Source organism: Lissotriton helveticus, chromosome 8 (genome assembly GCF_964261635.1).
Source record: "Lissotriton helveticus chromosome 8, aLisHel1.1, whole genome shotgun sequence".
Taxonomy (NCBI): Eukaryota; Metazoa; Chordata; class Amphibia; order Caudata; family Salamandridae; genus Lissotriton; species Lissotriton helveticus.
Window position 1 is genome coordinate 773,898,942 of NC_136069.1, and position 15,658 is coordinate 773,914,599.

Below are 15,658 nucleotides of genomic sequence, written 5' to 3' on the forward strand. Positions count from 1 at the left end.
TTTGCGCTGCCTGGGGGCACCGCATTCTTGTGAAAAACAGAGCAGCTGCTTTAAAGCTGCTTTGTGTCTTCACAGTGCAGGTGGCAACCCGCATGTACTTTTTTATTTTTATTTTCTTTATTGAGTTTTATCCATGAAATACAAACATCAACACAGTACATTGATAGCATTACCTTTACATTGGGATAGTTATTAAGACACATACAGCCAATTGAAATTTCCAGTGTTTCTCGATACTGATTAGTGGGAATTGTGTACAGTTCTCATGTCAGTGTCTGAATGTCAATGTACCTTTGTGTGCTCCCACCCCCAAAAACAGGGGGGATCCAAAGCAAGAAAGGAAAGAGAAAGGAGAAAGAAGGGGGGATAGAGGGGTGGAGGGTGCTCTCAGGCCTCCGAGATGGCATGTGTTCAGGCTATCTGAGTGTTCGCTATGCGTGTGCAGGGGGGCTTCACAACCGCCCGCATCTCCCTACCCATCTACTCTGGGAGTACCAGCTTGGTCCAACAGGTGGGATCGGAGGCAGTTCAGCAATGGTTACCATATATCCCAAGGGCAGGCCTGTGCAGGCATCCGTTCCCAGAATTCAGACATGTGATCGTGGCAAAACGCCGGATCTCTGAGCCAGTCCACAAAGCGCGGACATCTTCGTTGGCCCCAGCCCAGCGTGATTCGCCGTTTAGACAGCAATAAGAGCAGGGCTTCAAGTTTCCTACATGTCGTTGGCACATTGCACACATGGCCAAGCAAAGCCAGCAGAGGAGAACGCTCAAACATATGCTCTAGCATCGACTCTAGCACTTCAAATACGCTTCCCCAGTATATTGTTCCTGGGCAGGTCCAGGCCAGGTGCAAGAATGTCGCATCCGGCGCCTGACACCGTGCACAGTGCGCAGCCTTGTTCAGACCAACTCTGTGCAGCCATGCAGTAGTGAATTCATCTTATTCTGTAATTAGGAGAAAATTCCCAGACCTGAGCGCAGCAGTACGTTCATTTATCATCCCCCAAGGGGGTCCCCAGTGTCTCCTCCCACTCGAGTCACGCTGAGGGGACACCTATAGGTCCTGTGAGCTGCATAACAAAGTACAGCCGGGTGATGAGTTTGCACGCGATGGGTTCTCCAGAAACTCCTCCAGCACCTGGAATGTTGGGGGTGCTATCAGGAAGGAGGCAAAGAGTCTGCGCATTGCCACTCGAAGCTGGTAGTATGTCATTCTGACAAGTAGGCCCAAGTCTTCGCCCTCATGCGCTCTGTCTAGTGATATGAAGGAGCCGTCGGGAGACGCGTTTCCCTTAGTGTGGAACCTGAGCTTCCTCAATATCTGCAATACGCCTGTCTCTGCTGCAAAGTGTAATGTTGAGTGTCTTGTCAGAGGTATCGAGGGGGCATACATTGTCTCAAGGCGTGCCCTAAGCCTTAGTTCACTCCATGCCCAAACTGTGCAGCCAACTGTGTTCACCTCTGAACACGATCTGGGCTGTGGCCTGTAAATGGTCATATGTAATGGCATTGGGGCTGCCTGGTCATGTTCAGGTGAGGTATGCACCAGGAACGACGTTGGGAATATCCAATGGAACCCTAACTGGGACTGCACGCAATAATAATAAATCTCCATGTCTGGGCCCCCCAGCCCTCCCTGTTAAAATTTCAGCATCAGAGTCTCTCAGGCAATCCTGGGCTGCTTACCAGCCCAGGCGAGAGTGATCAAGTTCGAGCGCAGCATACACCTAAAAGCAGCACTGAGAGGGAATGGAAGATTGATAAAGACGTACAAAAACGTAGGGAGCACCACCATCTTTCCTTTGGCTAGTCGTTCTGCAAGGGATATTGGGAGTGTCATCCAGCAGCCTTACTGACTCTCAAGCCTGTCCATGAGTTTCCTGTAGTTGTATCACCAAAGCTCTTCGATGTCTCGGCTGAGCCAGATTCCAAGATATTTCACTGCTGTGTCGGCCCAACTAAATGGGAATTCTGACTCGACCAGATCTTTGTCTAAGGTCAGCAGGAAGATGATTGTTTCCCCTGAATTTATGGTGATGCCGGAAAGGCCACCGAACTAAATAATTTCTCAGATTAAAGGATCAAGATTCTCCAAGGGGCGCTTAACATGCAGGATTATAGCGTATGCGTACATGGATACCAGAACCATCCTTGGGACAAATGCCAAACCATGATGAGCGTGGTGCTGTCTTAATCTGCCAGCCAAAGGCTCCATGGCTATGGCGAAGAGAAGGGGGGACAGCGAGCACCCTGTCTCGTGCCACGGTTGAGCGCAATGTGGGGAAGAGATTATGCCATTTATTTAGAGCCCCGCCGTCGGTGCAGAGTAGAGCAGAGCAACTTAGTTTAAGAAGGAGAGACTAGCGCTGATTCTGGAGAGAAGTGCGCAAAGATATGGCCATTCCAAGGTTTCTAAAGCCTTAGTGGCATCAAGGAAGACCGAGGCAACCATGAGAGAGAGGTCTATCTCCTACATGGTCGCAAATAAAGTACAGGGGTTGTGTGATATGCTACTGCCAGGCACGAATCTGCACTGGTCAGGTCGCAGCACTGTGGGCAGCAGTAGGAGTAGCCTAGTCGCTAAATCCACCTGCACTCTTTTGTATGGGGCACACCCCATGCAAATTTGGGGAAGACCCTCAGAAGATAGCGCTAGCGTTTTATGTGTGCCAGTGCTATCGGTATTACAGAAGGAGCTGCACAAGTGTATGCGGCCCCTTCTGTAATACCAAAGTTCTCCGGGGCCCTGCAAAGCTGGCGCAAACTCCTGTTTTGCCCCCAGGGCACTTGTATAATACGACCCCAGATTGCGCTTGACCGAGAAAAAGTCAAAGTTTGAGGCCAACCACAATGGAATGCTGGTCGGATACTTTAACAGGGAGGCCTCTGTCAAAATTTTACCTTCACACTTAGCAACTTTTCTGGAAGATTTCCTTCCAACGTTGATTGAGCCTCCACAGCCGGTTTAACTTTCTAAGAGGCCCTGGTCAAATCCTAGAACTCCTAGGCTCCTGAGCTTTCAGAGGGAGGAACCTGAAATAATAGCTGGGTCGCGGTTGAAAGTAGTTGGCTTGACATTTGACGTCGGGTCGGATACCTCATGGAGCTTTTTCACAAAAGTTCTCCAAACTTCAGGAGGTGCTTCCCGAAGGTCTCCTTGTAAGTTCAAGGTGTCCAAAACGCCAATTCACAGATCTGGAATCTCCTAGATGGTTTCTGAGATGTCTGGCCCACAAGTCCTACAATGCACCTGGCCAAATCCTTAAAAGCCCTCTGGATGCACTCCAACCTGGGGACTCTTGGTGCAGATGAGGCAGGTGGGATCTGTTAACCTGCAGCTTGCAGGGAGTCCACTCCTTAATCCTTCTTGAAGCAAGGCACAGTCCCCAGGGTTGTAATAGCACATTGTGCAGCAGGCACAGTCATTCAGAGTGCAGGCCTTTGGGTGCAGATCCAGATTCCAGCAGGGCAATTCTCCTTCTCCTTATAGTTTCAGGCAGCACATCTGAGAGACTGTGCAGCTTTCACATATTTATTCAATGTTCTGGGGAAACAAGCATGACAACTTCCTCCATAGAGTGGCATCTTCTTGTCCCACAAAGCACTCACATCCAAAATCGAACATGGATGACTTCCCTCTAGAGTAAGAGCTGTCAAAATCAACAGTGTAGCTCATTTCCATAAGGTCTCCTCCCCTGACCTTTGCAAATCCCTGTCCTAAGCCTGCCATCTGGCTAGAGCACAGGATGTGGAGTAGGTACTCCTGGCTTTCCTTTTTTTTTGTCCTCATTCACGCCCTTGGTATCTGAGTAGTAGTGCATAGAGATAAGCGTACTGTCACAGATAAACTGGTATAGGCATTGGATGTTACGAGGAGGTTCGCCCATCAGTACTTCAATATGCTCCCACAGCACCACATCAAGATAACCATCAGGGTAGTATGCTGCAGTCAAATACCCAATCCTGTATCGAATTGCCCTTTTGGGTATACAAACGTAAAAGGAAGAGATTGCCAAACAGCGTAATCATTGGACTTCGGGGAAAAAAAAAACAAAAAAAAACCCCCGGTTACATACTCAACTATGGCCAGTGTAGTAAAGACCAAAAGTTTCTCTTATCTGGATTGCCTGATCTTAGTAGGTCCATTTTTGACGTTTATAGTACTGAAATGCGCCAGTCCTGCAGGGAGGGGGGTAACAGGTCTTTCAACTTCTTACAAATTTCCCTTCTGGCTAACAAGATTCCAAAAAAGAGTAAGTTCTTTGCTGAACCCTGAAATTCTGGTGCAACCCCAAAGATGATAAGAGCGGGACAAAGCCGGACTTGGGAACCTAAGGCGGTAGTGAGTGTAAGACAGACCGCATTCCAAAAAGAAAGTAACGAAGGGCAATCATATAACATGTGTAGATCAGAAGCCGCCACCAGACCACATTTAGGGCATGCCACTGCTGGATTGTTTGGAAACTTTGAGAGCCTCTCGGGCGAATAATATGCCCTATGTAGGGTAAAAAGGTGGTTTCGGCGTAACCACGATGGTTTCACTATATTCCACAAGATCTTAAAGGACTCAAACCACAGGTTCTCCACATTTTGATTCGTGATGTGTGCGGCCCACAATGTGTCGAGCAGATGAAACTCACCATCACCCTCCTCCAGTAGTAGGTTGTACCAGAATGAAACCTCTTTCTTTGTTGGAGGCTTGTCGATTAAGAGGGAGACCATGTTGCTATTACCCCCTAACAAAAATCTGCCCTTAGCAGGAACCTGTGAGTGTGCCCAGCTTCGTATTTGCAGGCATTTAAACCTGGAGAGCTCTGGCCGTATCCTAGAGAGTAACACCTTCCATGGGAGTAAGCTACCCTCCACAAAGAGGTCCCCCCACTCCTCCAATCCTGCCTCTCTTAGAGGTGCTGCGAGACCATCCAGAAGCCAACTCGGGGACCCAGGTGAGTTCCAGAGTGGAGATCTACCAGAGAAATAATCAAGTTTTATGGAGCGCCTAAGTTTCACCCATGTTTTAGATATATCTCGCAATGCCTTCAATTTGATTTTCTTAAAAAACTTGGGGTCGCCAAACTTAAACAAAAATGCATGCTCAGCTTGACCCTAGACATGTTTGGGATGAGGTTTTGACTTTGTGCCTCCTACCCCTCTCTCCTCTTTCAAGTTGATCAAAGAGAAATTGTGAAAAGCAGATACAGATGCTGCGCAGTTGTTCAGTATATGCATAGAATTAAAGTAAACTGTTTAAAAGTAGATACAGATGCTGCACAATTGTTCATTATAGGTATAGAACTCAGCAACTTGTTTGCAATCAATATTTGACATTATGCATTGAGGTTACATTATAATTGATTCGCCTTATGCGGTCATCTGGTCTTTCGTGGTGAGACTTTATGTGGGCAATTTAGAAAACTTATTGGGTTTTGTAGACAGTACAGTGTATTGTAGGTTTGACAGTGATCTGATCAAGGTACTGTCTTCATTTACACGTCTAGAGCGGGGCCTTATCTTTCCGAGCAGTTGCCGGGTGAGGTGAGGCTGACTTCCCACATATTGATGGGTAAGTGTCAAATTCATATATCATTGTTGTTTTTGGAATTTTTACACAGTAATACTGTGTGGTGACGTTATTTCTCGCACCACTGGAAGGATCATCAGAAGTGAGTGATTGATCTGGCTGAGGTTGCTGGAATGATTGCTGGTTATGCATAGTATTAATACGCATTGCCTTGGGCATATTCAAATAATTTAGATTGACTATGTTTTACCAGGCGCCACGTGGGTATTCAATTTGTATTTGGTTTTCTTTTGACTTTTTTCATAGGGAAGACCAATCGCATCCACTGAGCAACTCGAGAAGATGCGGTAGGATGGTCGTGTTCGACCACTCTTAGTTTACCTTTAATATGGTTTTTTGATTTAATTATTTACTTTTTCATTCCTACACATTTGGTAGTGTAATCTGCAGTAGCATTTTTGAAAGCTTGGCCCTGATGAATGCCAGTGAAGTTACACAGTACGGCAGAAACATGTTGGCCTGATTATCTTTGTTTTCTACCAAGCAAACTGGACAGTGATTATTTTACACTGTCATTACACTATTTTTTAATCTGACGTCCAGGCAAGCACTAATAAAGGTCTTCGTTTGCCTTGACAGCCATTTTAGCCACTGCACTATTTGTATTATTTTTTTGCACTGCACCTATCAGTACCACCTTGCATTAACATTTGCGGTATCCAGACCATGACTCAGTCATGCATTGCCAATATACACCTGGGCGTTTGCAGACTAACCATGGCCTGAGTGTCCTACATGATGAGGCTCCGCCATCTGGGTGGTCTGACAGGACTTAAACCAGCAATTGTTAATAGTCAATGTGTTTGATCTATCTGGTTGTTGGATTTATTTGCTTTTCCTAGCGCGCTTTCTGAGCACCTCGGCGTTACCCGACTGACAGGTACCTTTGTTCTTTAGGTTGTCACACTGGGGGTATCTACCTGTTAGGTCGTTAAACTTTCCCTCGGACCCTCCTTCACCAATTTGTTGTATTGCGCCTAAGTTTCACCCATGTTTTAGATATATCTCGCAATGCCTTCAATTTGATTTTCTTAAAAAACTTGGGGTCGCCAAACTTAAACAAAAATGCATGCTCAGCTATTTTTTCCCCTCTAAGCAGTGCTGCAAACATATACCCACAGGCAGAGTTAATGGGTGATTTTAGCAACATCCTGGCATGAGAGAATTGAAAAGCCCACACATATAGCTGGATATCAGGGGCCGCCAAACCACCCTTTTCCCTACTGCGCCTTAGTTTCTTCCAAGCTATTCTAGGGATGTGATCATTCCAAATAAAATAACTTATATTGCTTTGAAGTTGGGCTATCATAGAGGGTTAAAAAAAAGAGGGATGGTATTAAACAAAAAAGAAACTTTAGGGAGAATAGACATTTTAATTAAGTTTGCTCTACCCAATAAAGATAAAGGAAGCGAAGACCATGATTTCATCAATCTACGACACTCCTTAACAATGAACAAAAAATGTGATGGAACTATTTCGTTTATATCGTTATATATATTTAGGCCTAGGTAACGTAAAACAGAACTCAACTGAGCCCCTGCCACAGGCTCAGGGTCATTCCAGACCATGATGTCAGTCTTTGAGGAATTGATTTCATACCCAGACACATTACCATAGTCCTGGGCCAAAGCGATTATAGCTGGAAAAGCCGAGCGGAGTTCAGAGGTGAAAACAAGGACATCATCCGCATACAGGGATACCTTCTTCCATCCCTCGAAGTTAAAAGGCTTGATGTTACAGTCGTCACGTAGCCGCTGAGCGAATGGCTCAATATATAAGTCGAATAGGAGGGGAGAAAGAGGGCAACCCTGGCGGGTGCCCCGCGTGATTTTAAATGGGTTAGTTAATTCACCATTAACTAATAAAGAGGCAGATGGATTTTGATACAAAAGTCTCACTGCACGCCTACATTTTTCGCCGATGTTAAATTTTCCCAAGACTTCCGATAGGTATATCCAGTTGACCCTATCGAAAGCCTTGGTGGCGTCTAGGGTGAGAACAGCCAGTGGAAGAGATTTTACAGAAGCCATATTTATTGCTCCTATGAGGTCATAGGTCAACTCATAGAGCTGGCGTCCCTTTACAACCCCCTTTTGATCTGAGTGCAGGATATTTGAAGCAACTGCCCCCAACCTATTTGCTAACACTGGCGCAAAGATTTTGTAATCAGAGTCCAAGATAGAGATTGGTCTATATGACCCACTACAAGTTGCCGGTTTTCCTGGTTTCAGTATCAATGTTATTGAGGCATTGTTCCAAGAGATGGGAGGGAGCATTCCATCTTGGAGGATATCATTAAACAACTCGGTCAGGAAGGGGAGGATCGTTAAATTCAAAACCTTATAAATTTCTGACGGCAAGCCGTCTGGGCCGGATGCCCTTCCCTTTTTACTATTAATAATTGCCAATTTAACTTCTTCCTGGGAGATTGGATCATCCAAAACTGCACGTTGTTCTAATGAGAGTGCAGGAAGAGAGACTCCCGTCAACCAATCTTCAACTTGTTTGATTTCAATATTTTTGTCCTCACGGTATATTTCACTAAAAAATTCCCGGAGAACCCCCCTGATTTCTTCATCAGTAGAGTATGTTATTCCATTGGAGATAATTGAGTAGATATTATTTCTGACCTGCTCAGTCTTTGTTTTCCAGGCTAGTAACTTTCCAGCCCCCTCACCATACTCAAAATGAGCCAATTTACTTGCCTCCCATCTCTCTAGAACTCGAGCGTTCAGAACTGAGCCCAATTCCCCTTTTAGAGTAACTACTTTATTTTGCCACTCCTGTACTTTGGTCGTAGGGGCATCCGGGTGCATGGCTATTTCTGTCTGCACTCTGGCCATTTCCATTTCTAAGGAAGTCACAGCTTCTCTATGGGTCCTATTCTTATGTGTAGCTTTATTTATTATAAGGCCCCTTAAGAAGGCCTTTAATGAATCCCATACACTCCCGTGGGAAGCTCATCCAACATTATCCTCCAGGTAATGCTGCATCCAACGAGGAGAGCAATGAATGATCAAATGACCAGTTTCTCATACGACTCTTAGGAAACCCCTCCAGTTCTAAATAGATGGCCGCGTGATCTGATGAATGAAAAGGGAGGTGAGAGACTGATGTCACCAAATTAACCAAAGATTGACTAATCAGAATAAAATCGATTCTTGACTGGTGGTGGTATCTATAATTGCGAAAAGTAACACCTCTTTGTTGTCCATGCAAAGATCTCCAAATATCGTTGTACCCTAGTTGCTTCATACTATCCTGCAGAAAAGGCCTGGCTTTAGATCGGGGCCTGGCTCGATTAGAAGGGGACTTATCCAATAGGGGATCTAAGACTATGTTAAAATCTCCTGCAAGAATAACCGGCTCAGGGAATGAATAAAGGTGGGAAAAAAGGGTCTTCAAAACTGACGGGTCATCCTGATTTGGACCATAATATCCTATAATAGTGGTTGGGGACCCTGCTATGATAACTGATGCAATTACCCATCTTCCACCAGGATCAACCAGTTTAGAAACCAACCTAGCTTTTATTGATTTTTTAAAAATGATTGCCACACCTCTAATATGTACAGATTGCGACGTCATTATACATAGATCGATCCACCTATTCTTTTTAGCCAACAAATCCATTTCAGGTTCATCAAGATGGGTTTCCTGGAGCACTATAATCTGTGCATCCGCGTCTCGAAGGTACTGCATTATGTTATCTTTTCTGGGATTAATACGCAGTCCATTAGTGTTCCAGGAAAGAATGGCTAATTTACTCATTATAACAAGAAAACCACACCAAGACTTTTACCATCAAGAGCAACATAGTAGTTTCTATAGTGACACAACAGGGTTAATCAGTTACATACCACGAAGGTAAGAAAAAAACAATCATATAATCTTCAAACAGCACCCACAAACTCAAAACAAGATTAGAGCGAAAATGAGGAAGTTTTTAAAAAAAATTCCTTGACCCCCCCCAAGCCCCCCCTGTGCCCCAAACTACCCCTCCACCCCCCCTGGGGAACCCTTGCTCTATCTATCTGGAGCAACCAGAAGATAGCGTCCCATCCTGGGTCCCCGCCCTACCCGTGATCATGTAAAGCCAAGACATTAAACCTAGACTTTATGCCTTATAGCTATACTGAAAATTATAGTTTATGTTCCACTCTCTTTTTTTTTATTTATTTTTTTATTTTTATGTGTGTGTATTTGTATATGTGATTATGTGTGTGTTTTTTTTTCAAGTTTAAACTAGCATTATCTTCAGGACCATATCAGATTACAGAAAGGATTTTCTGTCTGGACTCACATACCATATTAAATACCTAGCTCTCTTTAACCTGATGCTCCTTTATCTTTGCCCATGGTTAGTAATAGCTCATCGCAGCCTGAACTGATCTTATGTTATGCATGCTGTTTTTATAAATTACTCTCAGTGTCGCTGGGAAAATTAGTTGAGCAACTGCCCCGTAGTTTCTAAAGGCCTCAAGCCTCCTCCCAAACTCCCACTGCCTGTCAAGTGTGACCCTTGACAGGTCAGATCGAATCTGGAAATTAAATCCCTTACCACTCACAGATTTCTGCTTTAGGGCCAGATTGAGAATGGTCTCCTTAAGTGAATAAGTGTGGAAATTGACCAATACTTTTCGCGGTTTAGTCTGGGGGTGCTTCTTGAAAGGCTCTCTATGGATGCATTGGATGTCTAGAGCTAATTCTTCAGCAGACTGATCCAAGCGTAACGCATCTTTCAACAGTGAGATGACAAATTGTTTAATATCTGAGCCTTCCTTATCCTCCAGAATATTTAAGATGCGAAGATTGTTTCGTCGGGCATTGTTCTAGAGAATCTCCATCCTCTCTGCCATAGCTTGATCTTCTTTCCTAAGCGTTGTGATGTCCACTTTTGCTTGCTCTAAATGTATGGACAGACCCGTTACCCTGTCCTCTATTGACTCTGTTCTTAAGGTAAGATCGCTTAGCTTCTTGTCCAGGGACTCACAAAAACATCTAATGTCAGCCTGATTGGCTGCAGAGGTCTCAAACCCTTTTTTTTATATCAGCAGATATAGTAGCGAACATGCCCTGTATGGAAGTCTGCAGGGAAGTGGTCATAGATGCATTATCACAGTTAGCTGATAAAGCACTAACACTAGACGAAGGAGCCAGTGCACTGCCTCGTGTGCTATCTTGTGTGCTACACCCTTGCGTTGGAGCATCCGAGGGACCCACAACCAGAAATGGAGGAGCCGACAGAAGTGGCGGGGCCAATGGTGGAGCCAAAACCAAGGCTAGGGGTGGGGGATGACCGGGTGTACCAGAAGGACCCAAAGTTTTCAACACGGGGACCAAACTCTCAGGATCTTCAGTGCGGGGAAGAGTGTCTACACTCTCTTCCCCTCAACCTCTATTCAAGTCTACTTCAACTTCAGCTTCCATATTAGCATCAAGAGTTTCCGTCGCCATGGCAATTGGGTTGTTATTATTTTGCGTTACTCCAATATTCACTGCCACATCAGGACCCACAACCTCTAAAAGAGTCCTTACTGGGCAGGGCGGGGAGGAAGGTTTATCCGATAGAAATAGCACTTGAGGAATCACCTTAAAATACGACCTAAGTGATGGAGTTATCCTAGACTCTGCACGAGTGGGGCTAGTGGATTTACGTTTAGAGCTCGACTCTTTAGGCCCTTTAGTTGTTTTACACAGATAGGCACGCTTAGCCTTAACCTGCCCTGTTAAATAGGAGGAAAGTTTCTTTTTTGCGTTATCTGTATTGCCAACCCCAGCAGAGACTACAAGCTTTACCACCTCTGAGCCTGAGGCAGGAGTTGTGTTAAAGCAACTGGACGGGGAAGATGTAGTATTTGTAATATTTTGGGGTTGTATTCCCTTGTTTTTTTCCCTTTTTTTGAATCTCTTTTTGCCCCCTTTCGTTTGTCTTTTCTCAAGTGGGGTGACCCCCCTGCATCCGGCCTGAATGAAACATCAGCTGGATCTCCAGCTGACAATGTGGAAATGGACTCACCTCGAGTAATAGCCCCCCCGACCGGCACTGAGCTCTCCCCACCTCGGGCGTCTTCTCCGGAATCAGCAGGCAATTCTCCCTCTTCCGGTGTCTCCTCTGACACCTCAGCTATTGTGCCCACCTCGGCTGCGGGACCTCCAGCGGCCCCACGTCTTCCCGGGAGAAGAAACCGGATCTTACGGCCTCGTCGCAGCTCCAGGGCAGCGAGACTCCAAACCGACAGGCCAAACCCAGGTGAGCTCCAGCTCCGTCTCCGACCGAGGCCCCTCTGCCGCGGTGCCGAGCCAACGCCCACAGCAGCCAGGAACACCGGCGAGGAGCACACCGAAAGTGACGCCCCTTCCAGACACATGGGATCTAAACTAGAAAAGGAAAAGGCCGAAAATGCCGAGAAACTCTATAGAAACAAAGCGTTTAGTTTTTAGGAATCTGCGCGATATTGTTTCACACAAGGCATTCGAGTGTGAAGCTAGCCTTGTTCCACTGACAGCTCACGGACGGGAACCCAGAAGCAGAGCACTGCCGCAGCTCAGCCGGCTGCCGCCATGTTCCCTCCTGGCATTCCTTATTGACGTTGTTCCAGCCAGCCACTTATCACCTAATCACAGTAGCTTGGTTAAGCCTTCAAGGCTTACTAATCAGCAGAGACCACTAGAAGGCTGGATCTTGGCTTAAAGAAGTGGGCATTCTATAACTTCTCTTCTTTACTGGTTATGATAAATTTAACAGTGACAAGTTGCTGACTTTATCAATACCAATCCTTTAAGTTCTTGAATGAGATATTTGTACTTCTTTCCTTGCAATAGTAACACCTAAATAAAAGAAATCCTGCATAGATGGATTACATTCTTTAGCGATTTAATCAGTTTATGACTGCTATTACCAATGTAGACCCTTAGTCATTGATAATTTCAATCAGATGGTGCCTGAAAGCCAGGGGCCTGATTTAGATCTTGGTTGAATGGATACTCCGTCAGACATGCTTGTGATTAAATATCCCATCTGCAAAGCCCAACTAAGACCCAAATTATTTTTGAACTGTCATCTTCTTTCTTAAACAGCATTATGAGTTATTATATGGATTAGGGTCTTTCCTGGTGACTGCCACACAAAACAATGAGTCCAGTTGTACATGGGGATTTTCCGATTGTCTGAAAGATTAAGAGGCACAAAAAGTAATGTCAAGACAATTGTGGTTCATCTCCACCTGATAGAGGCATTAGGTGTTAATGTCAGAGATGCCTTTCACAGGTGAATCTTCTAAGACTTTCATCCACTATGGTGAAAACAAACAAGCTGATTCACAATACTAATCTGAGATAAAATCCTAAACTTACTACATTTGGTATTCACAGAAGGCATTTAGTAGTAGTAAAATTAGGACTCTTAACCTTTCTACTACTAAACTGGGATTAAATCCCAAATTTACTACTTTTGGTATTCAGAGAAGGCATTTAGTAGTAAAGTGAAGTTAGGACTCCTAACTTTATTACAACTAAATGCCTTCTGTGAAAACCAAAAGTAGTAAGTTTAGGATTTTATCTCATTTTAGAAGTAATAAAGTTAGGAGTCCTAACTTTACTACTGTTAAATGCCTTCTGTGAATACCAAAAGTAGTAAGTTTAGGATTTTATCTCAGAGTAGTCCTGTGAATTGGGCTCCGAAGCAGCTTCAGAGACCCAGGAGTTTCATCAAGGTATACAGTGTAGTAGATGTGTCTCGAGTTGCTCTTTCTCAGAGGATTGAAAGCATGTTAACAACTGCCGCAAAGGCAACTGGACTAACTCTAAGAGACACATACACTAGCTTTTTGATCAGCTCCTTAAAGCTAGGAATCATAGTATCTTGAAAATAGTGTTCTGAAATGTAAAATGCTGTACGTTTGAAGCAGGAGAACAACCCTTCACATTTAATATATAAATAAAAGAAGATACCAGTGAAGTAATTTCAATCAGTGGCACATTGGAACAAATATGGATAGGCCACAGACAGAACATTTTGTTAATTTGTATACAAATGTAGAGCATTGTAGTAAAATCACGTGCTGTGCGATAGTAATACATCAGTGATGCAATACTATCTCATTGCAACTCAGAAAACCTCAGTCTCATTGCCACCAACAAAAAGATGGTAATAACACAATGAAGAAAATATATAAAAGCATTGGGGGGCAAATTCAACAAAATGCCATGCAAAGCAACAAGAAAACTTATTGCATTGTGTGACAGGGAGAAAGGAGGAATCCGCCATATCTACGAAAATATGACACATTTCTTCTCTCTCGCTGCGCTAGCCCACTGAGGGCTCTCTAGCACCAATGCAGGCACACTTGCACCATGATGCAAGGATGCCTGCATTACAGGCAACACCTTCCTGCACAAAAAACAATCCTTAGAGGCATTTTCTTCTTATATGTGTGCAGCAGAATGCAGCATGTGTAGAAAGAGGAAGTTAAGCTATTTCTCCTCACAGTGCCTCTGTTGGGAAGGTGTACCATTTTAATGGAATCACAGGTTTACTACCCTTAATTAATCTGGGATTGCATCTAAATCTATTGGTCGATGCATGGGAATGATCATGCTCTACCCATGGAACACCTTCCCAATGCAGAGTAACACGTGGCAGCAATTTGTGCTGCATTCCATTGTTCTGGATTTACTAAGCTATGTAGGTCCAGGCAAGGTGGCTTTGTGTGCCTCAGTAAATCTGACACAAGTCTTTGAGTTGCCTTGTGCCACCTTGCACAAGGCAAGGGTAACACGGGCTTAGTAAATTAGGCCTACAGTGTTCTACTCCATATTGGGGCTCATTTTCAAGATTTTGACTCAGGGCAGCACAGTAAGTCACTTTGCTACACTGTCCTGTGTCAAAAGAAAAGAGCAGGATTGTGCTGTATTTATGAGATACAGTGCATTCCTGTCCTCTTTCACTGCTCTGGTGCAGAAATGGTTGGCTTGTGCCAACGCAGGCAGCTTTGCACCATGGTGCAAGGGTATCTGTGTTGTTGGAATGATTGTTTTTGCACAGGAAGGGACACATTCCTGCACAAAAACAAAACAATCAATGGAGAATGCAGCACACATAGAAAGAGGAAAAAACAAGGAGAAATAAAGTTATTTCTCGTTGCTAGCCAACCCCTGGGGAGGCACACAGTTTTTAAACATTCCCAGATTTACGCTATGTTGTAAATCTGGGAATGTGTCAAAATCCATGCGCGTTGCATGGGAACATCCACTGCAACGTCCATGGCACATCCCCCTGACGCAGTGTGAGATAACACAGCAACTTGCGCTGCGTTGCCTTACACCATATCTAATAGGCCATGAAAAGCCATGCAGGGTGGCTTCATAGACACTATTGAGAGGCCTGTGCCACCAGAGCATCATTAAAAGTGACAATCCGGCGGCGCAGGCCTCTTGTAAATGAGGCCCCTTGTTTCCTTAAAACGGTAATTCAAGAGGTAATATCCATTCGCAAAGTAAATACCAGTGCAGGGCATTAGCTCCATATTTTGTAGAGGATATAAATGAACCTGAAGGAGGGAAAGCAGGATCTTCAGATTTTACCAGCCAACAACTGGAATAAATAACATTTAAAAAATGTAGAAGCACAGAAGGAGCTATAAAAATCACAACCTGTTTCAAGGAAAGCATACCATGTGATAGCATTTCTAAACAATGAATATAGTTCTGTGAAGGGTTCAACAGCAAGGTTAGTATTTCAGTTGTGTCTGATTCATTTACTCAATAGTTACAATACAGATTTGTTATATAGAGGAAGAAATCTAACCTATAACGCTTGATCCGCCGAGTCTTCGTGACTTAGACTTTGAAAGTACTGCACGTTCATTGTTTTCATTAGACTCCGAGCTCGCTTTAATAAAGGAAAACATGCATTTCACTTCATCACCTTAATGATCTTAATATTAGTAATAGTATTACACAATATAGGTGGGTCCTCAAAAACAAAAATCGTATTAATAATGGTGAAAAGATATTAGATAAATTAACTGTACTTTAATTTCATACATTTACAACCCAAAAGTCCAAATTGA

General features: G+C 44.2%; 1 protein-coding gene across 1 annotated transcript in view; it reads right to left on the reverse strand.

Annotated features, from left to right (window-relative positions):
- Positions 1-15,658, reverse strand: part of LOC144772911 (uncharacterized) — a 2,519,762-nt gene that overhangs the window by 528,097 nt on the left and 1,976,007 nt on the right. The window contains exon 18 of the mRNA XM_078657606.1: positions 15,394-15,477. Within this exon, the coding sequence (XP_078513732.1) occupies positions 15,394-15,477 (84 nt within the window). The remainder of the gene's footprint in view (positions 1-15,393; positions 15,478-15,658) is intronic.